At 38.6% G+C, this 24624-nt stretch overlaps 1 protein-coding gene across 6 annotated transcripts in view; it reads right to left on the bottom strand.

The window, feature by feature from the left end:
• Positions 1 to 4864: 4864 nt before the first annotated feature.
• Positions 4865 to 24624, bottom strand: part of zfx (zinc finger protein X-linked) — a 36104-nt gene continuing 16344 nt past the window's right edge. For 2 of the 6 annotated variants that reach the window (XM_033033160.1, XM_033033161.1), the window contains exons 4-12: positions 24345 to 24442; positions 21870 to 22436; positions 18435 to 18593; positions 17530 to 17673; positions 15925 to 15966; positions 14238 to 14375; positions 12460 to 12597; positions 11987 to 12040; positions 4865 to 8612 (exon numbers count right to left, since the gene is read on the bottom strand). In XM_033033160.1, coding sequence (XP_032889051.1) covers positions 7417 to 8612; positions 11987 to 12040; positions 12460 to 12597; positions 14238 to 14375; positions 15925 to 15966; positions 17530 to 17673; positions 18435 to 18593; positions 21870 to 22436; positions 24345 to 24411 — 2505 coding nt within the window. In that variant the 5' untranslated portion in view covers positions 24412 to 24442 and the 3' untranslated portion in view covers positions 4865 to 7416. The remainder of the gene's footprint in view (positions 8613 to 11986; positions 12041 to 12459; positions 12598 to 14237; positions 14376 to 15924; positions 15967 to 17529; positions 17674 to 18434; positions 18594 to 21869; positions 22437 to 24344; positions 24443 to 24624) is intronic. The other 4 variants (XM_033033162.1, XM_033033166.1, XM_033033163.1 and 1 more) reach the window with 4 other exon arrangements.

Genomic DNA, 24624 nt, shown 5'->3' with positions numbered 1-24624 from the left:
CCCGTGTAGAAGACCGGGTCGGGGCCCGGCTGGTAGAAGCCCATGTCAGGCGAAGTGGCCGATGGAGCACGTGGCCGGGGCCCGGGCCGGCACCACCGCGGCGTGAAGTGGGGCATTGACAGCAACGAGGCCTTGGCGGCGTCAGTCGTGAAGCCTCGCAACGGTGGGGCCTCAGCGGCGATGAAGCCTCCTGGTGGCAGTGATGCATGGAGGACCACTGTGAAGGAGGGAGGGGGAAGAACAATGGGGACCCGGAGTGGGGGGACCGTCGTGAGGGAGGTGGGGGGAGGACAATGGCGTGGGGGAAGGGGAGGCACAAAGGACAATGGGGACCCGGCGCAGGGGAACTGTTGGGGGTGGGGACAAAAGGGGGAGCCGGCGTTCTTTGTAACTTTGTCAGCACCGTAGGTGGCTGCTATTTGTATACGTTGTGTATACAAGCAAAGAATCTCACTGTGCCTAGTCACATGTGACAATAAAGTATTCCTATTCCTCTCTCCCTCCTAAACCCATTCTCCTGCTTTCTCCCCATAACCCCTGACACCTATACTAATCAAGAATCTATCTATCTCTGCCTTAAAAATATCCATTGACTTGGCCTCCACAGCCTTCTGTGGCAAATAATTCCACAGAATCATCACCCTCTGACTAAAGAAATTGCTCATCTCCTTCTTAAAGGAACGTGCTTTAATTCTGAGGCTATGACCTCTATTCCTAGACTGTCCCACAAATGGGAACATCTTTTTCTCCACATCCACTCTACCCAACTCATTATCCATTTTCAATATAAAATACTATGATTTTTTGATTTGAAAGGTCTACTTTGACCGTGATGATGTTACATTGAAGAACTTAGCCAGCTTTTCTCTGGAGCAGTCTCATGAAGAGTGTGGACATGCTGAGAAACTGATGAAGCTACAGAATCAACGAGGAGGCCATACAATACTCCAGGATATTGAGAAACCAGAGCACGTTAAGTGGGGAAGTGGCTTAGATGCAATGATATGTTCTCTGGATTTGGAGAAGATTGTGAACAATTTCGCAGTTGTCTTTATTGCAAGATTATCAAATAGTCCCATTTCATTGTTCTCTCCTGGGTCTAAAGCTGCCATTGCCCTTCATATGACTAATACAAATTTGCTTCCCTAATCTGTAAGAATCCGTTTTCTTATGATGACAGAATTAACCTTGTTCTGCTTTCCCAATTTACTCTGTCCAACACCACATTCCACGAGGAAGCCTACAAGCCAGTTTATTGGTTTAATCTGCCCAATAGCTTTTTGCTCCACCCAAATGGTTGCTTCAACATCTTGATTTTCTAAGCTTTAAGTTTGCTGAATTTAGACAACTTTTATCATCAAGGTTTCCACCTTCATTTTCCCTTTCTTATCTGGAAGCAACTCTCTGGGAATCTTAGTTCTGAAACTGTGATTAAATCTTCTTACTGGTTCATAAGTTCAATAAACTTATGGACTACTAAGTCTACACCGCCATGCAATCATGGCTGGTCTATCTTTCCTTCACAACCCGCCTTCTCACCATAACCCCTGACACCTGTACTAATCAAGAATCTGTCTATCTCCACTGTGAAAATATCCATTGCTTGGCCTCCACAGCCGTCTATGGCAATTAATTCCACAGATTCACCACCCTCTGACTGAAGAAATTCCACCTCATCTCCTTTCTATAGGTACGTCCTTTCATCCAACTCTCCTACTAGTGGAAACACTCTCTCCACTTCCACTCTCTCCTGACCTTTCACTATTCGGTACGTTTCAATGAGGTACCCCTTCATCCTTCCAAACTCCAGCGAGTGCAGACCCGGTGCCGTTAAACGCTCATCATTTGTTAATCCAATCACTCCTGGGATCATATTCCTCTGGTTCCTCTCCAATGCCAGCACATCGTTCCTCAGATATGGGGACCCAAACGGCTCACAATACTCCAATTGTGGTCTGACCAGTGCCTTATAAAGCATTATGTCCCTGGTGTAATGCCCATAACCCTAATGGTTACTTGATCGAAAGTGTTCCCATCCAGTTCCCATCACTTTCATGCTTATTAATGGGGTGGACAAGGTTTCAGTTCAACATTTCACTCGAGGAACAGTGCTGCACCCTTTGCCCTCAGTTCAAGGACAAAATCAAGGAGTCTAGTGCATGAATCAAAACTTCTGAGTCAGAGCATAGGCTAAAACTGCTCTGCCAATGTCGATAATGTAATTAATACAGTAATTAATTTATATTTAGAAAATGTAAATGACATTCGCAAATGAAGCTAAAAAAAAGTTAACCAAAAGTCACTCAAACTTTCACTGGTAAGTTGTGTTGAAAACGAAAATCCATTTAAATTTGTAAAATGTAAACTTGTGAATTAAATATTTGGTCCTTAGTTATTACGCTGAGAATAACTGCGGGAATTGCCAACTTCATTGAAAGGTTTTACAAAGAGCTTTGGTTTTAAAGATTTGTGCAATTGAGGGATGCATTCCCATAGATATGCTTTTAAATATTTGAAAGCATTACAGAAACACAAATCATTTTTTTACAACATTTATGTAACATTATTACTCCACTTTCTTGCAGCTGTAAAATCTCCATTGAGAAAGGAACTTGTGAAATCCAAGGCAAATCTTGTGGTCAGCGGCAAAGAACGACTGACTCCAAGCTAATTTTATCCATCGACTCTCTGGGGTTTTGCATTGCAGTTTGAGATCATGAAAGAAACAGAACAATGGAGTGCCCTCTACAGGGAAATGTTAGCCTGTGAACTGTATATTTTCAGAATTACAGATAAGAAACCTGATTGAGACCCAGAGAGGCTAGATATGAAAGTATAAAATCAATGTCAAACAATGTATGGAAAGCTAAAAATTAAGAGAAAGAATGGTGGGATTAAGAGAAAGCCTGATAAAAATCTCTGACAGTCAATCAGAAGGAATGAAACTCCACACTTATAATGCTATAATAACATGCTATGTGGTAACTTTAAAATGCATGTTATGCAAGTTTGCAGGCACATCTATTCACCGTCCTTCGCAAACCTGAATGCCTGATGCCAATGTAACAAATTTTACGTGGGCCGAGGAAGTAAAGGTATTTCATGGAATGCCAAATCTTCTGTAGAAAGCAAAGGGAGGGAAATGGACTGGTAAGCCAAGGAAGCCCTCCACAGCTGATGACAGAAGAATTCTCTCTGTAAAGAAAAAATCCCCAAACACCTGTCCGACAGATCAGAAACACTCTTCAGGAGTCAGGTGTGGATTTGTCAATGACCAATGTCCGCAGAAAACTTCGTGAACATAAATACAGAGGCTACACTGCAAGATGCTAACCACTGCTAAAGCAACAAAGGAGTTTTTCAAAGCTAAAAAATGGTCAATTCTTGAGTGGCCAAGTCAATCATCCGATCTGAACCCAATTGGGCATTCCTTTTATACTCTGAAAAGAAATCTGAAGGGTACTAGCCCCCAAAAACAAGCATAAGCTGAAGATTGCTGTAATACAGGCCTGGCAGAACATCACCAGAGAAGACAACCGGCAACTGGTGATGTCCATGAATCGCAGACTTCAAGCAGTCATTGCATTCAACGGATATGCAACAAAATACTAAACATGCTTACTTTCATTTACATGACATTGCTGTGTCCCAAACATTATGGTGCCCTGAAATGGGGGGTACTATGTATAAACACTGCTGTAATTTCTACATGGTGAAACCAAAATGTATACAAAATGGCCTTTATTAAAATCTGACCGTGCACTTTACCCACGTGATTTTTTTCTATTACAAATCTCAAATTGTGTAGAGGCAAATAATGAAATAAAGGGTCTTTGTCCCGAACATTATGAAGGGCACTGTAACAATTCCATGAAACGCCGTGGCTTATACCAGAGAAACAGGCACTATTGATACCGTATTAGTGTTGATCATCATATCTACATAAAACAGGGGTCTAATTTTTGATATTCACATTTAAACTAAAATTACCTTTGCTGCAAGATTGATCAGCATTGAATTGCAATGTGAAAGTAGTTCTCAGGATACTTTGGCGTTGTTACGTTAATTGCTTAGTACTTCTCTTTTGCACAATTACTATTGTGTTCCATTGCTCTGGGGATGGTTTATTCTCAGGTCCCCAAAGAGCCCAGATGAACAATAACTGCAATACAATCCATTATTAATGACAATACCACGCCAGTTCGTCACAGATGATCATGAAACGTTTTGGAACTTTTCTCTGAAATGAATTTTCTTCTTCCCTCCTCTCATCTCAGTGGCACCACTATTCAGCTTTGCATTAACCCACCATTGACATTTTGGCATTATTCAATTTTGCTTTTATCTTTGATTTTTGCAACATCGGCTTCATCTGAGTGAACTCGTGCAAATATAGCATTCAAGTGACTTGTCTTCAGTTGCTTTGTGTAATGTTCCATTTAATATTTAAAATATATCGTTGAGACAAACTGCGAATGTTTTTGTATTTTTTCTTAATTTGTCAGGAATGGAAGTGGGGACATTTCTGTTGTGATGCTCCTGATGACAGCCAAAATTGGAGATCATCCTACTGTTAGAGAGCCAATGCATGCTTTACCATCCCATCCCTACCAATATCAGTTTGGTTTGGCTTGTTCATTGCTGATCAGTGGATTTATGCATAGGTTCCACTGTAACAGTGCCCTCAAAGCACTTCATTCGTGTAGTAATAATTATTTTAAACTCTAATAACCTGAATGAAAAGGTTAGCAAAAATACAACTCACCATCCCAAGGGTTAAGCTAAAAAAGATACAAATTACTAATAATGAATAATAAAATGACAACCTATATATTTATAAAAACTGTTGGGGAAATTCAGTAAGTAATGCAAAGGAAAATAATCCGAATTTTATTTTGTTTACAGATATATGAAGTACATTGTTTAACATAATAATGACAGAAAATTATTGTTTACAGTTACAGGGACAGAAAACCTCCTTTTCGGATCAACTGGCTTTTCAATCGGTTTCTATTTTATCCTAGTAAAAAAACTGCACCCGTTCAAAAATATCCCTTAGCTGCCTTTCCAAATGAATTAAACCCTTTAAACAATTCAATTGCTCAACAGCTTGTATTCCCTCTTAAAGTCTGTACAAGAAGCAATTAACATTATTACAGCATTTTTAAATTTTTTAAACTAAACATAAGTATTTTCTCTACTGTCCCATCTCCATTCCCCCCCCCCCCATTATTTTCCGCAAGTAAATTTTTCCTCAGTAAGTCTGATGAACATCAGTCCAGCGTGATGATGACGTACAACACAGCCTCGGGCTGAAAAGTACAATCAGTACACAAGTTCAACCAAAAGTACAGCATTTGTTGTCAGTGCACACTTTAGCAAGTTTCTTATGCTCCCAGTGTGAGAGTGCAAATTTAATGCCAAATATGTTTTTAAAGACACAAGGAAATTTCATCCACATACAATTGATTAATGGTGTTTAGGAATTAAAATTACAAAACACCAGAAAGAGACTGGGTACTGTCTCAATATCAGGTTCATGTCAATTTAAAAATCATGGTGTGAAGATAAATAAATCTGACATTTGCTAAAATGTATATTTTAGTAAAGAATTGGGTTATGAATTAAATCACTAAGATAATATTCAGAAAAAAGTACTCTTCCATACAAAAGTATTCTTGAATTATTTCAACAAATGTATTTGTTAAAAACTATACAACAGTTAAAAACGTATTAACTTCAGGATTGAATACGTAACTTTAAATTAGATTACTGTTTTTTGAATAATTTAAACAATGGTTAAAGACTGTGCTGTACAATTATGTAGTACCCCATTTTTTTGTTATAAATAATATAGTAATCATCGAATAATGTCCAATGTCTCGAGTACACGTGGAGGATTTAATAGGTAAGTTATGATTCCTGGATCTTTCATTTGAAATTTGTTTCAACATAGATTCCCTTTTAGGCACTGTACATAATACTAATGTACTAATACTAATGTAAATAATACGAATGATACTAATGTATATAATACTCGCCTAATTATTTTTCAACATTTTGAGGATTCAGTAGAAATCGTATGTTGTACTCCATTTTCAAGTTCACTCTCTAAAATATACAGACCTGAAATATTAGGATAATGCTGCAATTTTCTGATTGCCTTTTGCTTCCAATTTAATCCCGTTTTGCAGGTCACTATGTAACGTAACTATGTGAAGACTGCTTCTGAGTGTTACTCCACACTGCATAATTTTCACGTTGCTTCTTGTAATTTTAAATGTTCCACCACTTCTTTTGCATTTATGTTATAAAGATTTAATCATACAGTGAATACTAATTTCTGTTACTGACCTTCACCCTGACTTCCAGTCCAGTCTGATCAGATTGCAGTACATTGTGTAGAGCAGGATACAGTTAACCATCCGAGTTATTTTCAGCTATTATTTTTGTAGCTTATGCAGGACAGACACATATTGGTGTTAACTGAAAACTAAACTGCAGTGTACTACAGAAAGCACTGGACCTTTTTTTTAGAAAACATATAGTGCTATTTGTTTTATTTATACAAGATACAGACATTGGCAAAATATAATTTTGGGAAAAAATGTGTACACTTGTAAAAACATGAATAATGTCATTCTTTTTACACAATTTCTGGAAAAGTAAATTAGCTGAGATAATTCTGCCACCACGATGCATTGCTAGACCATACAATACAGAGGAATGATGCACACTTGGAAATACAAGTAAATGCAGTAAGGCGGAGGCCTTGAGGCTCAACATCATATCACTGAAGGTTTTTCCTTTTTAAAACATGGAATTGTAATAAAAATTGAGATTCAAATAAAGATGGAAAACACACTATTACCTTATTACATTGCAGCTTCAGAAGCATATTGGAAAATATAACTACAGCTCAAACGAAAGGAAGTTTCAATATACAGAAGAATATGCTGAAAATGTGTTCAGCCAGTTAGCGAGCAAGCACATAAACTGTAGCACTCCAACAAAACTGAGCAATAAGACAAACTGATAAATTGCCATGTTTTCCATCGATAATCATATGAAGCGAAATTGTTCTTGAATATAATAGCTAATCTTGGGTCCGGTAATTATAATGGCGGGGACCGTGAACTGCAGCTGACTGATTACAACTAGCCTATTACTTTCATCTCCTAAAAGAGTTGACACCATGTTGCCAAAAAAAATGTCCATTTAATGGATTTCCAAGACAGAGGACATACAACTTTACATATTAAGCTGAAGCTCCAATCCATGACACACTACAATGGAGAGAATAGTTAGTTCAGTAATCAGCATGAATTTAAGTTTCCAAGTCATTAACAATGAAAGGACACAAATATTCCTTTTTTGTACAACGAATGTAAAAGAAGCACTTAAATTGAAAGTAGTTCATGCCAACCCTTCCACCAAAACAGCGTCTTTGTGATGTCGAGAAATATGTTGGTTCTTTTCTGAAGGCCTTCGGAAGCCCTTTTTGCAGTAATCGCAACGATGGGGATAGTCCTTTGTGTGAATGGAAATAACGTGTCGCTTAAAGCCTGATGCATCGGTAGTGCTATACTCGCAGTACTCACACTGATAAACTTTTTTGCCACTGTGGGTCTTCATATGCTTCTTGAGCTCAACCTGTTGACGAAAGCCTTTTTTGCAACGTTTACATCTGAACGGCAGATCCTTGGTGTGGACTGAAAGAATATGTCGGCTAAGAACAAATGGATCTGCAATTTTAAAGTCACAGTGCCGACACTGGTGCAGTTTTTTACCCTTGTGAGTTGACATGTGTTTCTTGAGCTCCGAGGGTCGATGAAAACCCTTGTCACATACCTCGCACTTGTGAGGATAGTCCTTAGTGTGGACTGAAATAATATGGCGCTTCAGATCACTGGAGTTGGAACTTCTGTGATCGCAATGTGTACACGGGTGGGTTTTGTGTCCCTGATGAATGGCCGCATGCTTCTGCAGTTCTTTGGCATCCGTGAATGTCATCAAACAGTTCTCACACTTGAATGGCAGATCTTTGCTGTGCTTTGTCTTCATGTGGGTTTTGAGGTTGGAGGCATCTGCTGACTTATAGTCACAGTACTGGCACTGGTAGGGTTTCTCCCCAGTGTGGGTTCGCATGTGTTTCCTCAGTTCTGACGGATGGCGAAAACCCTTTCCACACTCCACACATATGTGAGGGAAATTCTTACTATGCACAGCCAAGAGGTGGCGGTTCAGGAGCCCTTGCTCTGCAGTCTCATAATCACAAAATTTGCACTTGTGCATCTTTGTGGCTCCCTTTTCCTGGTGAACCAATTTATGGGAAACCAGAGCTGCTGGGTGAGTAAACCTCTTGCCACACTCATCACATTCATAGGTCTTCTCTACTTTATTCATGAGCATGTGGGTTTCCAGATGGTTGTGTAAACTAGTTTTCTTGTTGGTAGTGTAATCGCAGTCTGTACATTGGTATTTTTTCTTGGTCAGCTGCTCTGGATGATTTTTCATGTGCCTTTTCAGAAAGCCCCTGGACTTAAACTTTTTCCCACAGATCATGCATGGATAAACAGTTATAGGATGGCCATCAGGTCCTATGATGATTGCTGCATCAGAATAAGGGAAAAAATCAGTTACTTGGCATGAATGATAAGCTAACATGAATGCAAGTTCAAAAATTGAAGAAACATCCCTGTAATCAAGACTTCCAACAATATTCTTAAGTTCAATTTAACTTCTGGCTTTATGTTTGGCTTTGAGTTTGAATTACGTCTTCATATAAATTTCTTGTTCCCAAGTGTAAGAAATATCAGCTTTGCAAAATAAAATAACATTTCAATTTTCCCTCTGGCACCCACCATTGAAAGGATTGTTTGTGGAGCTACAACTGCTGAATAATGTAAATTATTGCTGGCATGTCAGTTGACCTTAACCAGAGCACTATTGATGTGTTACAATGTGTGCTTAGCAGGATTGGAACATGGGACGAAATGCAGTGAAGAAATAATAATGGGTGACAACAATTTATCTACGATATCTAAAAACAAATGCAGATTCTTGGGACACAATAAAACAACTATTAATGTAAAAAGGCTACTCTTTCTAAATAATTCCCAGCATCTTGACCAGCTAAGTGCCAATCCTTTGTATATATTTCTTTGCTGAATATTCAAAAACATTTGCCTATATTTAGTTGTAATTTGCAAATCCATAGTCAGAAAACATCACACAATATTATATGTAAGAAGAAGCTGCAGATGCTGGTTTAAACCGAAGATAGATGCAAAAAGCTGGAGCAACTCAGTGGGACAGGCAGCATCTCGGGAGAGAAGAAATGGGTGACATTTCGGGTCGAGACCCTTCTTCAGACTGGTTAGGGATAAGGGAAATGAGAGATATAAACGGTGATGTGGAGAGATAAAGAACATGAATGAAAGATATGCAAAAAAGTAACGATGATAAAGGAAACCACCATTGTAAGCTGCTTGTAGGTTGAAATTGAGATGCAATTGCAACTTGGGTAGGGGAGGGATAGAGAGATAGGGAATGCCGGGGCTACCACAAGTGAGAGAAATCAATATTCATACCACTGGACTGTAAGCTGCCCAAGCAAAATATGAGATGCTGTTCCTCCAATTTGCGTTTAGCCTCACTGGAGGAGACCGAGGACAGAAAGGTCTGTGTAGGAATGGGAAGGAGAATTAAAGTGTCTAGCAACCGGGAGATCAGATTGGTTCAGGCGGGCTGAGCGAAGGCGTTCTGCAAAATAATCGCCCAGTCTGCGTTTGGTCTCGCTGATGTGTAATCCACATCTTGAACAAGGATACAGTAGATGAGGTTGGAGGAGGTACAAGTCAATCTCTGCCTAACCTGAAAGGACTGTCGGGGTCCCTGGACAGAGTCGAGGGAGGTGGTATAGCGACAGGTGTTGCATCTTCTGCCGGTTGCAGGGGAAGGTACCTGGGTGGGAAGGGATGAGTTAACCAGGGAGTTGCGGAGGGAACGGTCTCTGTGGAAGACGGAAAGGCATGGAGATGGGAAAATGTGTCTAGTGGTGGAATCCCATTGGAATCCTAACCCTAATGCGACTGATTATGTTATAGCTGCATCAAAAGTCAATCATGACAGGGTAGTTTTGCACCTACTGTTTTTTTAGTTTCCAATGCGTGGCAACTTGGCCAAGACAATACAGGTATATGAGAACATCGCAAATGAAAGCAGTCAGATGCTTGCACCTCTTCCACCATTTAATAATGATTGTGGCTGATCTATTACTTCAATGTCACTATCTCCTGCACTGACTCCATATCCTTTTATTCCCCACCTATTCATAAATCCATCGATCTGTGTCTTGAATACACTCAGTGACCGAGTCTCCTCAATCCTCTTGGGTAGAGAATTCCAACGATTCACTACCTTCTGAGTGAAAATAAAGCCTCTCATCTCAGTCCTGAATGGTAGACCCCCTTATTTTGAGACGCTGACTGCTGGTTCTCCACACACCAGTCTGGCGGACGTCATCTCAACATCCACCCTATCAACCACATACAATCACCTCCTAGTCTTCAGAAGTCTAAAGAATATGGTCCCAGTCTGCTTAATCTCTCCTCAAAAGACAATCTCTCAACAAACCTTTCTTCCATTCCCTACACCGCACATATAATCTTTCCAAAATAGGGAGACCAGATCGTATGGTTATGGAAGATCCCTGTCTCACCGCACTACAGTCTTATATAATTTCAGTAAGAAGTCTTTACTTAAATCTTCTTACAATAAAGGCCAATGTATCATTTGCCTTCTTAATACTTTACTCCACATTTGCATTAAATACCTGTGATTTGTATACATGGAAAACCAGGTGCCCTTGAACGACAACTATTTTCAAATTATTTTCATTTTAAACTATATATTAACTCTTTCAAACTTAACTACTCCTTGCTACCACCAAATGTTTATGTTGTTTCCCTATCTACTGAGACAAATTTACCTCATGCATTATGATTTACTTTGTTCAGATAAACCTGATTTGAGATTGAACAAAATCATTTTCAACCTTCACATAAAAGCGAATACGTCCTTTATATTCCACATAAAGGGTGGCACAGTGCCACAGCGGTAGAGCTGCTGCCATACAGCGTCAGAGAGTCGAAGACCCGGGTTCGATCCTGACTACGGGTGCTGTCTGTGCGGAGTTTGTACGTTCTTCCCATGACCGCGTGGGTTTTCTCCGAGATCTTTGGTTTCCTCCCACACTCCAAAGATGTACAGGTATGTAGGTTAATTGGCTTGGTGTATGTGTAAATTGTCCCTAATGTGCGGGGATCGCTGATCGGTGCGGCCTCGGTGGGCTGAAGGGCCTGTTTCCACTCTGTATCTATAACTAAACTAAAGAGCAGGTTCGATCCTGACTATGGGTACTGCCTGTATGGAGTTTGCATGTTCTTTCTGTGATAACGCGAGTTTTCTCTGGGTGCTCCGGTTTCCTCCCACACTCCAAAGATGTACAGGTTTGTATGCTAATTGACTTTTGCAAATTATCACTTGTGTGAAGGATAGTGCTAGTGAACAGGGTGATCGCTGGTCGGAGTGGACGCAGTGGGCCGAAAGGCCCGTTTCCACGCTGTATCTCTAAAGTCCAAAGTAAAGCTGTCCTAATGACCTTACCTAAAGTAAAAGTAGCCAAATCAAATACCTGCCTGTAGCATCTGCTGATGAGAAATGCTGTACTTAGTTTCATCAAGGTCTCGAGAGCAAATAACCTGCCTAAATTCTTCTAATTAAAAGATTAGATGCGATAAGATACTTTCAGAAATATGGCAGAAGTTCAGTTTGGCATGGGAGGTGCAATTGGAGGAAGCATAGAGAGGAAAATATTAAGCTTTTTACTTTGCATTCTGAGAAATTAAGATAGATTTAATCTTAAATATGCAAATAGTAGTGCAGCAGATTTCTGCAGAAACACATAGAGGGATAAAAGCACCTGGAGACAGAAGCTTCAGTTGGTGGTCAGCACGCAGCAAATTCCTGTCCATCACTAAAGGTGGCACAAAGAAAATAGTCAGCAGGAATTAGATGAGGAAATATGTATGGAAATCACAGCTGCAGGAATAATTAGGGTGTAATGATGTGGAATTTTTACTCTCTAAAGAATGACTCAGTGCTAAGGGTGTGGATGGGATGAAATTTGTAATTGTCGGGGAATATGTTCTTAATCAATATGCTGATAGACCTACTGTAGCAGGGGTAAAACATGACCTCCTCTTGGAAAATAAGGCAGGGCAGGTGTCTGAAATAAATTCATTTAAGGCGTATGTGGATGTAGGAGTTCACGTAAATGGGAAATCAGGAGGGAAAAAGAGGACAGGAGATTGCTTTGGCAGATACGGTAGGAGAATGAGGTTGTAATGATGTGACCGAATGACCAAGCATTAGAAGTAAAGGATAGTTCAGTACCTGTCTGATACTGTCTACTTTCAAGTCTCTTCCTTTTCCTTGACTTTGGTTTTACCAGCCTAGAAAGCTCAGTTGTTCCATCTGCCTGTAGGAGGTGGCTGACAGTTTCATTCTTGTCCACAGTATCCGAACTGTTACCTGAGAGGCCACAATAACCAGTTACAGCATCCACTTATTTGGAGATTTCAGATGAATTCATATATTTTCCTATTCTATACATAAAAATCACTCTGTCAATCCAGTTTCTTTGGGCAATACAGCCCACTCAATGGACAATACAAAGCAATGAAATAATTCTACAGAAAAAAACCCAAACATTATAAATTTGGAAAAAATACAATGATCTAGCTTGATTTCTTTTCGTCTAATTACTTTAGGAAAAAACATTGATTTTTGATACATTAGATTTGTTACACATACGAAACTGAATTAAAAAAACTCAAAACGGCATAGTTGATGAAACAAAAGCATACATTTTGCCATTTTATGCATTTGGTAGGAATATTTTCAAGATGGAATGGGCAATCAGCATTAAGGTCAATAACTGGGCTTAATTATGATCTACTCATGTTGGTCAAATTCACATCTCATATTAGTATTAGAGATCTATTTCAAGATGTCTTAGAAGCAGTCTAGGACTTTAAGAAAGCATTTGATAAGGTCCCACATAGGAGATTAGTGGGCAAAATTAGGGCACATGGTATTGGGGGTAGAGTGCTGACATGGATAGAGAAGTGGTTGGCAGACAGGAAACAAAGAGTAGGGATTAACGGGTCCCTTTCAGAATGGCAGGCAGTGGCTAGTGGGGTACCGCAAGGCTCGGTGCTGGGACTGCAGCTATTTACAATATACATCAATGATTTGGATGAAGGGATTCAAAGTAACACTAGCAAATTTGCAGATGACACAAAGCTGGGTGGCACTGTGAACTGTGAGGAGGATGCTATGAGAATGCAGGGTGACTTGGACAGGTTGGGGGAGTGGGTAGATGCATGGTAGGTTTACATGGTTAATTCCCGGGATGGCAGGACTGTCATATGCTGAGAGAATGGAGCAGCTGGGCTTGTACACTCTGGAGTTTAGAAGGATAGGGGATCTCATTGAAACATATAAGATTGTTAAGGGTTTGGACACGCTAGAGGCAGGAAACACGTTCCTGATGTTGGGGGAGTCCAGAACCAGGGGCCACAGTTTAAGAATAAGGAGTAAGCCATTTAGAACGGAGACGAGGAAACACTTTTTCTCACAGAGAGTGGTGAATCTGTGGAATATAACGGACAATTAGGAATAACGGACACCCCCACCAACGGTCCGTTATAACGAGGGTTTACAGTACACTGGGCTCAGCGAATGTCCAAATCATACAAGCAACAAATCTCTAGTTCCCTGAGCACCGATATCAGTGAACACATTTTTGATTTGATCTCAAAGCCATAAACATGGAACAAATTACACAATTTTAGTAGATCATCCCTTTTCAATTCTAACTATTATGTTTCCACGTGCCCAAACTACATTTCTTTTAAAGGAAAGACATAATAATATCCCATAGATCTGTGATTATGATGTTCCCCAATCAGTGGCGATGATTGTTTCTGCAATGATCCTTAGCTTGTCTTCTAAGTGCACTACAACATCCAATAACTGGCAATAACTAGTCAGCATGAGAGTTCAAATGCTAGTTACAAGAGTTATTCAAACTTTCTTCCTCTAATTGGAAGCAGTGTTTTGTCTCTGATCCGAACTGGTAGCTCTTTAAAACCTTTAAATAAACTTACCATATGCAGTAGCCCAAGCAACAGGAACAAATGTTTTGCTCATATCAGTATCTTCAACTTGCTGTTCATGGCCCACCGTTGCTTCATCTTCCCCAACTATGACTTCCATGTAAACTTCATCTGCAATGTCAGCACAATCTGGGAAAACAGGCATGATGAAATCTTTCCCAACACATTCAAATTAGCCTATTTTACAAATGTCTCACTATATTTTCAGATTAATCTCTGAGTTATGCTTTTAGAAGTTACTTGGATCATTGGCATTATTAATTGGTACTTGCCTTTCATGATCACCATTTCAAGTGATATGTGTATTTTTACAATACTGGAGAGATTTCAGCTTGGAACATTAAAAATGTCATATCTCCACTGTTTCCAGTGGTATGGTGTTAATTTTTTTCCGGGATTGTTACTCAAATGTGCAAGAGGCAGCAGAGATAAAATCAAGTTAGGAATTAAATTAATTCCCTGATTCAACCAGTTTATACATCAAAAATATCAATTTTTAGGACACCAAAAATACAAGGTTATGCTTTGACACAATGAAATAAAGAGGCAATTTCAGCATTAATTTCATTATAATTCAAAACATTTTCAAGTCTGTTGCTTTGCAGAGATGCATGTTTCACAGTAATAAGCAAAGCTTTTGATGAATCTGGCATTAAGTGCCCTGAAGGCCATATTTCAAAGAGTGTAATGGTGGTTATTCTTGGTGTCCACCCTATTTTAGAGTAACCACCGTTACACCACAATGGTAAATTAAGACCAAAGAACTTCCCAAGGAGATTGAAAATGTTCTAGTTTGAAGAACTCAATAAATAATTAAATTATGAGAAGAAAGTAACCTTAATATCAAGATTCGGTAAAAGCTGCTGCATGCCAAAATTAGTGAACATTTTTGGTGTCCACCATCACACGGGTAAAAACCAGCATTTTGCAGTAGCTTTATATTTCCATCAAATTATGTACCTGCAGTCTCTTATTATGTGTAGACAATTACTTCCATAAAGTTTATTCAAAACATGAGAAAGAAATGACAAAAAAAGAAATACTGGAAGAAACAGGAGCTACTTTCATTTTTGTGTCCATCCTTGGACACAGTGTAACGCGCGTAACGCACGTTTCAGTAGATAACAGGAATATTGCTCATTTGGTCACATACCAAATGTTTATAGCATTGTTTATAGCTTGTTTATAGCAAGAAAGTACATTTGTATGTTTAAAAAATAGCAAAAGTGAAGAAATCAACTATCAAGCTTGACAAAAAAATGACTTTCTACATTTCATGTAACGGTTGTTATGGTGGACACCACACACAAAGTGTACAAAAACGCATAGGAATGCATGTTAAACAAGGAATTTTGTTCATTAATGAAATCTTCTCAAACTTCATGAACGATCTCTCCCTATCACGTACTGCCGCTGTGAGGGTTTTTGATTAATCTGAATCATGTTGAAATAATTTATTTGTGAACCAGTTTTATGTATGATGTCACATATGCTTTTCTTGTGTTTTGGAGTAGGAAGAATCATGTATAATATACAAGGATTAGCTTATGTTTGTAATTGGCAAAATGGCAGTTTAAGCACTAATTTTATTAATAACCCACATAGAATTCCTGGTTTGGTCAAATTTTTAAAACTTGATAAATGTCAGAATAACTGAAATAAAATAATAGGCACTTACTTGCTTGAAGATAGCAGTTCTCCTCATGTTGTGTTGTGTTCACTACAACATAAACAAGAGTAATTTACTGATCAATTGACTGATGTGCATGTATGAATAACTTGAATTTAATAATTATAAAATGCTTTATTTAAGTTACAATAGTATTACAATTAGATTATTGAATTAGAAATCCAGTGATTGAAAGCTGAATTCACACCCATTGCAAGGAATGAAACCAAATTCAAATATATCTGGCAATTTTAGTATCAAAATACTCACCCTAGCCTGGTTAATCTAATTTGCTAGTCAAGATATGATTCCATGATATGGTACCCTCTCATAAAGCTCCTCAAACGGCCATTTAGTCTTAGGAATTATCACTTTTGAAAGCAAACATTTTAATGCTAACTTAAATACAGCAAATAGTGCCTGCACTACCCACATTCAAAGGACAAACATTTTTGACAAGGCTGAATAAATAAATCAAGATTAATTATAATGGCTGGAATATGGTTCTGTAACTTCCAAACAACAATATCTCATAGTCATCGACAATAATTTACTACTGAACCCTCAATTGTGTTCCAATGCTGGACTCGGAATTCAGTGAAGGAATTAAAACTTGCATGAGCATCCTGCATCCGGATGGGGAAGCCCTCACTTCAAAGAAAGTGAAGAGTTACGTAAAACTAAGTAGATGTTAATCAGGATTTAACAAAAAATCTTAAATAGCTTCGGAATGTCACGAAGATTAAGAGATTTGACATTTTGGACACTCATGGTGTTTGGTACCTTTTAACTCTTTTACTTGTGGGACTTATATTGCTCTGCTCTCCACCATTCAACTGACTTACTCTGTGGTGTGCTCTGTAGAAGCAGACATTCTCAACGAGAGATTGTCAGCTTTAAGCCTCAAATATCAGAATATCATCTACATGTCATATGTCAAGAGGCCACCTACATAATCTATAACTTTAGTACATCATTGAAAAGGCATTCTTTCAGTGGTTAAAGATTGCACAACATATTGTTTTTAAAATATTTAGCTCAGATTCAAAATTGAATTTAATTAGTATTACAAGCAACGTCATCCAATATCAGAATAAATCTTCACACATATTATCCCATCAGTTTAAGATGGACTTCCAAAAGGTCCGCTGTATCATCACAAGTAGTTTTAAAAATGGGACGGCACAGTGAGTGGTAGAGCTGCTACCTTACAGCGCCAGAGACCCGAGTTCGATCCTGACTATGGCTGCAGTCCGTAAAGAGTTTGTACGTTCCACCTGTGACTGCGTGGGTTTTCTCTGGGTGTCCCGTTTTCCTCCCACATTCCAAAGACATACAGGTTTGTAGGTTAATTGAGTTCTGTTAATTGTAAATTGTATAGGATAATGCTAGTGTAAGGGGCTTATCGCTGGTTGGTGCAAACTCAGTGGGCCGAATGGCCTGTTTTCATGCTCTATCTCTAAAAGTCTTAATCCTGGGAACAGTAATCTACTAACTTTCATTCAATTTTCAGTCTTTCAACTGTTTTTAATTTGTTATAATTTTGCTTAGTTGGGATTTAATGATGGGTCTGTTTTAGTTCAGTGCAAAAACAAATCAGGAATATTAACTTACTCATATCCTCATCCTCCTGATTAGGATCATTAACAGTCATGTAAACCATTTTCTCTCGTGATATTCTGCCCATGTTGCCCTGTTCCAGTATTCCGACTCCATGATCATTGTCAGCTTCACTTTCACCGATGTCCACGGTTCCACCTTAAATTGCAGGAGAAAATCATCATTATGCCCCATCACTGAGAAGTCACTCATTCCCATCACTTACACCATTTCTGAACTCTTAATTTACTTCATCATGATACAATATATCATTTTACAAAATAAATATTTACCTCCCCATTCCAGGACTTCCCCCATGCCCATCAAAATATGTTTTACTTATACAGAAATTTCACAAGTGTTTACTGATGAATCACCACACAGGAACAAGGTACGATGGGCATTGTCAAATCATTTAAAATTTAACCATTGCAGGTATTTGATGGGTCCCTACAATTATACAAAAGAACAACAAAAGAAAACACAACAAAGGACAAATCAAAAGGCTATTGGTCTCTCTGTCTTTAAGTTTTCACTCTGGCAGATTTAAAAAAATAATTTCTCTATTGCGTTGAGATTTCCTACATTAGACATTTCAAAGGAAACCGAGACAAACTGCATACTTTGTAGGGGCTAGCAGGTCAAGTTGCATATAAACAGGAAGAAATATCCATGACAATATGTGAATAATGTGCAAAAGTAATAAGCAATGAAAATATACCAACTAATAACTACATTATTTCTAAGTCAGGATCACAACAAAAACCCCACACAAACAAAACAGCAAAACATTTAGCATGTCCAATATTTTTAATTGAAGTGACTGGTTGTAATTCCTACTTAAATTGCCCCTCCGAGACATGCTGTTCTTTTGGTAGGACAGAATGCAAAAATGATATTACTACACCCAGATGACTTACCCAAATCATCATCGCCATCATCTGCCTTGAAAATGTAAACTTTAATAACATCACCGCAGGTGTCATCTTCTTTTAAATGTTCACTCTGTGCTGATAGTCCACTTTCAATTTTCAGCTCACCATTTCCTCCATGACCAACCTTTCCTCCATCGTCATCCACTTTTTAAAAAACGCATAACATTTACTATTAACCCTGCACATATGACCTGATGTCTTGAAACACACAGATTACAATAACATGGATGTACAAATCATTTAGTGTTTTGCATCAAATTGTTTCAACATTTTAATCACCTCAAATAAAGCAGCATAATCAATGCTCAACAATGATAGCAAAAATAAATCTAAAAAGTTCTAAAATACAAAGAAATTTAGAAAAAAGCATAATTCGTTAAAATTATTTTAAAATAAGTAAAAATTCTCATGTAGCATTTCAAATCTTTCTGGATAAAAGGTGTAATTGGCAAAACCCCTCTGAACAAAAAGCACAACATTGGAAATTATAGGCAATTTATTCAAAGACCCAAGTGTTTATGGACAACGAATCTTTGCTGGCGAATGCAAGCAGAAAACGGGTGAAACTTTGACGGATGTGTCTCCTGCAATTCAACCACATGGTATAATTTTCATGTTTTTGTAGCTGGTGTCTGTTTAGCAGAAACACAGTATACGCGATGGCTTTTTTTTTAACGTGCTTGTAATATAGACCAATCCCTACAACTACAGGTTCTTTCATTGACCTCTTCCAAGTTTCCTTAGTAGGCAACAGTGGCATGTGAACATTGGGACCAAAGAGAAAATGCTACAGAGCCATGGGATTGGAGAGAAAGGAAAGAAAAACAGTATTTTAACCAAGATATTCATACCAATAGGAAGGTGAGAATTATTTAAAAGTACCAGATAAGGACAGGGTCACACCTAGCTAGGCTTGTGGTGGCCAAGTCCCCAAACATGGTTAAGAGTGAGATAGGTACATTTTTTAGACATAAAAGGGATCAAGGGTATAGGGTGAGCAAGTTTATATTATTCGAGTCATAGAGGTTAACATCACAAATTGGCCCAACATGTCCCTAACCATATTTTTGTTCATCTACAGTAATTCCATTTGCCCGAATTAGGATCGTATCCTTAAGAAAGAGGATGAATGGTGAGGCAAGCTCAAAGACCCAAATGCCTTTATCCAGCTTCTATATGTTTCACTGAGCAAGGCTCTTGGGAAGAGATAAATAACATGAGAAAACACACAACTTTTCCCACCCAGACTGGTTCAGAATCCAGCCCAAATTTTATTTGCGTTTTGGGACTTAGCTTTGTTGGAAGTAGAATTGTATTTTCAGTGGCATGATCTTTCCTAAACATCTTTCGCATGGCAGATAATTGCCATGCATGACACAAAGCCACGTAGACCATAAACATGCTTTATTTAACCTCTTCGTCAATTGTAACTATAAAAGCGTCTAGATTTACCTCAACATTTCTGGGTCATGGAAGAGTACGCAATTCTTGCAGTTACTAAGTCACAGTTTAAGCCATTTTAGTGTTAAGAATATTTGTTGCAAATTGTTGAATGATATAATGCAAATGTAACAGAAAAACAGGTATAACATTTGAATTCATGCACTGAAGGTAGGTTATTAATTACATTTAATGTTTTTAGATCAAAGACAGTAAAACTGGCATAAGCTGGTGAGTCATGCAAAAAAATAAATTTGTCTCCTTTCCTATCAACCCACAAAGTTCTGAGTTACTCAAATGTTTTTGATATGGGATAGACTAGGGAATCTGAGAACGACTGTGATTCGGAAAATAAAAGGCCAATTAACAGAAGACAGAAAGTTGGATAAAAATTGATAATTTTCAGGTAAGCAAACTGCAGCTAGCAGTGCACCAGTGCCAACTATTTACAATCTATATTAATGACCATGAGTGCATGGAATCCAAATGATCTGAATGATATAAGGTACCTGGATTCAAGATAGAGACATACAGAATAATGTGGATAAATGGAGAGAGATCACAGAATGCTGCTGGAGTGAGGGGCCTTGCACATGAAACATAAAAAGCTTGCACGTCATTAGAGAAAATAATTAAAATAACGGGTGGAAAAATAGCATGTTTATTGCAGTATGTGTAATGAGGACTTTCTCCATGTGCACGATTATTGGCAAAATCATACCTGGAGCAATGTGTACAGACTTTGTCTCTTAATATGAGGGCAAGGTCTGTGTTGAAGGCAGTTCAACAGATTGACTCCAAGTAAGAAGGGGCTTGTCTTGAGGAAATATTAAGTAGAATCCTAACACCAGCATTTAGAAGAACAAAAAGTGATGTAATTGAAACATGAATGATTCTGAGGCACATTAGTTGGACAGGTGCCGAGAAAACACTTCCTTCTTGGGGGAATCTAGAAATAGGGAGCATCATTTCAGATTAAAAGTTGTCCATTTAAGATGGAGATGAAAAGGAAATTCTTCTTTCATCGGGGAAACTAGAACTAGGGGACATAGTTGCAGAATAAGGGGGGGCTCTTTTAAAACTGAGATGAGGAAGAACTTCTTCACCCAGAGGGTGGTTAATTTATGGAATTCACTGCCCCAGGGAGCAGTGGAAGCAGAAACTTTAAATATATTTAAGACTAAAATAGATGGTTTTTTAGCTGCCAAGGGGATAAGGGGCTACGGGGAGAGGGCAGGGATATGGACCTAGGTATGGTTAGTATAGTAAGACCTGAGTGATCTCCTGGACAAGTGTCGATCGCCTGGATTGGGGTCGGAGAGGAATTTCCCGGATTTTTTTCCCGAATTGGACCTGGGTTTTTATCCGTTTTTTTGCCTCCCCCAGGAGATCACGAGGTTCTTGGGGTGGAGAGGGGTGATAGCGGTATAAAGGGGAGGGTAGTGTCTTGTGTTCTGTGTCTTGTGTCTACTGTTTGTGGGTAAGTGTGTCTGTTTAGTGTTCAGCCATGAGCGAATGGCGGTGCGGGCTCGACGGACCTGGTGGTCTACTCTCGCACCTACTTTCTATGTTTCTTTCAGAAGGTCACGAATATTTGGATTTCCCTTCTACAAAGATGATCATTGAATATGTTGAAGACTGAAACAAAGATTTATTTTCTCTAAAAGGGAACGAAGAATGGAAGAAAACAAAGCTAGGACAAGATCAGACCAGTCATCTAACTGAATGGAACAGCACATTTGAGGAGCCAAACGTTCTTTTACTCATCCTACTTCTTATATATCATAATTATAAAACAAATTCAAATTGCATTCCCTTCTTATATTTCAATGATAGATTGGAAAGTTTCACACCCCTGGTAATTTTATGATAGGAAATGAAATAGTACAATTTAATCAACTAGTTTGCAGGGATAAAGGAACAAATTGCATTAGTACTTCATTTTCCATGTGCCAAAGGCCTACCTCTCTCGTCACTTACAGGAAATCATTAAATAATCTTCTCTAGTGCCTTTATTTCCTACAGGCGCCTCGATGGTTACAGGAACCGTCTCCTGCCTCTGAACATGTAAACTGTGTGTATCGATCACAGTCTCCACAGCAGAGTCCGCCACCAGAACCTCTTCTACATCTGGTAACAAGGTGTCTGCGACCATTTCAGCTTCTGTGACTGCAACGTGTTCATCTGTCGCCATATCAGACACATGTATCGACTCACTTGTCAATACATGTTCAGCTACACACATCGCCTCCGAGGTAATATCAGACGTCAAAACGTCTTCAGGAATTGTGGTCAAATTTTCCTCTGTGGCAACATCTGTGTCCAGTACTTGCTCAGGAATAATTATAGTTTCTGACTCCTCAATAATATCAGGACAGTGGACATCTTCAGTCACAACATCTTCAATGGCATCCTGTATTACGACAGAGTCTGTATCATCAGAGACAAAGTGGGATCCAGGGGCAATACTGGAATCTACAAAGATAGTGTCTTGAACTTCCACAAAAATATGGTGCCCATCGATATCTTCAGAAGTCACTTCGTGAACTGGAAAATTGAAAATCATATATTTTTTAACATTCAATATTTTTCCTTGACATGCAAAAACAAAGCATGATTACTTTGTTAACATAAAAGTTACATCATAGAAAATGTACGACATAGGATGAGGCCATTCTGTTCAGCTTCTCTGTGACATTCGAAGCAACGCTGTCAAGTCTAACCGTACAACACTTGCCTCTGCAGGTCACAATGTCTCAAGAACATATCTGAGTACTTTTTACATGTGATGCAGGTTCCTGCCTCTACCACCATTCCAGGTGGTGACATGTAAATACTTACCGTGGTGTAACCATTCTTCCTAATCGCCCTAAACCTTCAACAAATGACTTCCCTTTTTGACTTGATTAATCAAAATAGGCCTTTCCCCAAACAAAACAATCAAACCTTTTTCTCACAGCTAAATTTACTCACCGTTGCAAGGACTGGATAATCTGTTCTGAACATTCTCCTGCACCTTTTGCCTGTAAAGTGCTGCGTGTAAACTCAAGCTGTAGTCAAAACATTGTTCGCACTCTTCTGATGTAACCACCTGGCTCTTATTATCTGTGACTCAGCTAATAAAGCAAAATATCCAAATGCCTTTTTTACCTACTATGCTACTGCTAAGAATCTGTGGATAAATGCATTATGCTACATGTGTGGGGAGTGAACTTAATTTGTCACATTCCTGTCCAAATGACCAGATCATTTAAATAGTTCTGCAGTCTAGAGTAGTTCAACCACATGAATTGTTTTTGAATCACCTACAAACTTCTCTATATATTTAAGTCTAAAATATATATAGTACAAAAAAAAAACACAAACAAGAAACAGCAGTCCAGTCACAAAACCCCCATCAATCTTGTAAACAATGGAATACTTTATTGTCACATGTGACTCGGCACAGTGAGATTCTTTGCTTGCGTACCCAATGTATACAAATCGCAGCCACCTACAGCGTTCCATTATCATGCCAATACATTAATTTTGGGTCCAGTGTGTGTGTTAATCTTCCTTGGATGCATGGACTTTTACTTTTTCACTGTTAAATTTTTTGGTACTCTATATTGACTACTTGAAATGCAATTCCCCAATTCCCCAAATTCACTCATCAATTCTGCTCACTAATTCCTCAAAAGATTCAATTAAAATTGTCAGATATCATCTTCCATTAACAAATCCATTCTAACTAGCCATGATAAACCAGTACTTTTTTGAATGACGTTATACTCTTCCTCAGAAATGATTCAAATATTTTGCCCATTAAAACTGTTTTGAAATAGCTCAGTTTATCTGTTAAAGTTAAGCTCAGGACATCTACCTTGTTATTGATCCATACTTATAAGACATCAAATCCATTCATAAAGCTAGTAGGTTCAATTATTTAACTACGTTTCACTTCTCAGTCATAGTGAGATAGAGCGTAGAAACAGATCCTTCAGCCCTCTGAGTTTGTGACAAAAATCAAACACCCATCCATATTTACAAGAATCCCACCCTAAGTGAATTACTGTTAAAACACAAAGTTCTTGTGCTATAACACCAGGATACGTGCTCAACTAAGAAAACCAAGCCCAATGCCAATGCCTAGATCCCCCTCAACAGTGCTTGTTCCCTCCGCATCAGTTACAAGGATAATGATATCCTGCGAACTGTGGTTTTCTACCAGTCGTTAGACTACACTTGACTGAATTCTCAAGAGGTACTACTCAATCCGATGTCTCTGCATCCCCTCCAACAGGCACCTCTTCCTTAACCGATATATTCTGAGGCCCTTTACTGTTGTTACTTTCTGCCAAACCACAAGAACAGAATTGTAGCCTCTTTCCCTCTACCACTGAACCACTGTCCTAAAGAACACCAACAATTACCCCTTAAATATTCTTAATGTTACAATACAAATCTGTATATTACCTGTGTTATCAAAAATCACCTTGGGCTCTTGTTGCTGCAGGTCGAGCCCTCCTACATCTTCATCCATGGTCTGCAAATTTCATTGGTCACTGCTTAATCTGTTAAATAAATCCGGAAGTTTTAAAGGATGTTTTACAAAATATTTTGATTATCACTTCAGTTAAACACAAATAGGATAATCACAGCTCATTGTTATCTGAAAGGTAGTTAGACAACTATTATGTTTTCAACTACCTGCTACACTTCATCGTTAAATGTATAACATCAATATTCATATATG

Source organism: Amblyraja radiata, chromosome 14, assembly GCF_010909765.2.
Source record: "Amblyraja radiata isolate CabotCenter1 chromosome 14, sAmbRad1.1.pri, whole genome shotgun sequence".
Lineage (NCBI taxonomy): Eukaryota > Metazoa > Chordata > Chondrichthyes > Rajiformes > Rajidae > Amblyraja > Amblyraja radiata.
The sequence above is the reverse complement of the archived record's forward strand: the minus strand, read 5'-3'. Positions and strand labels throughout refer to the sequence as shown.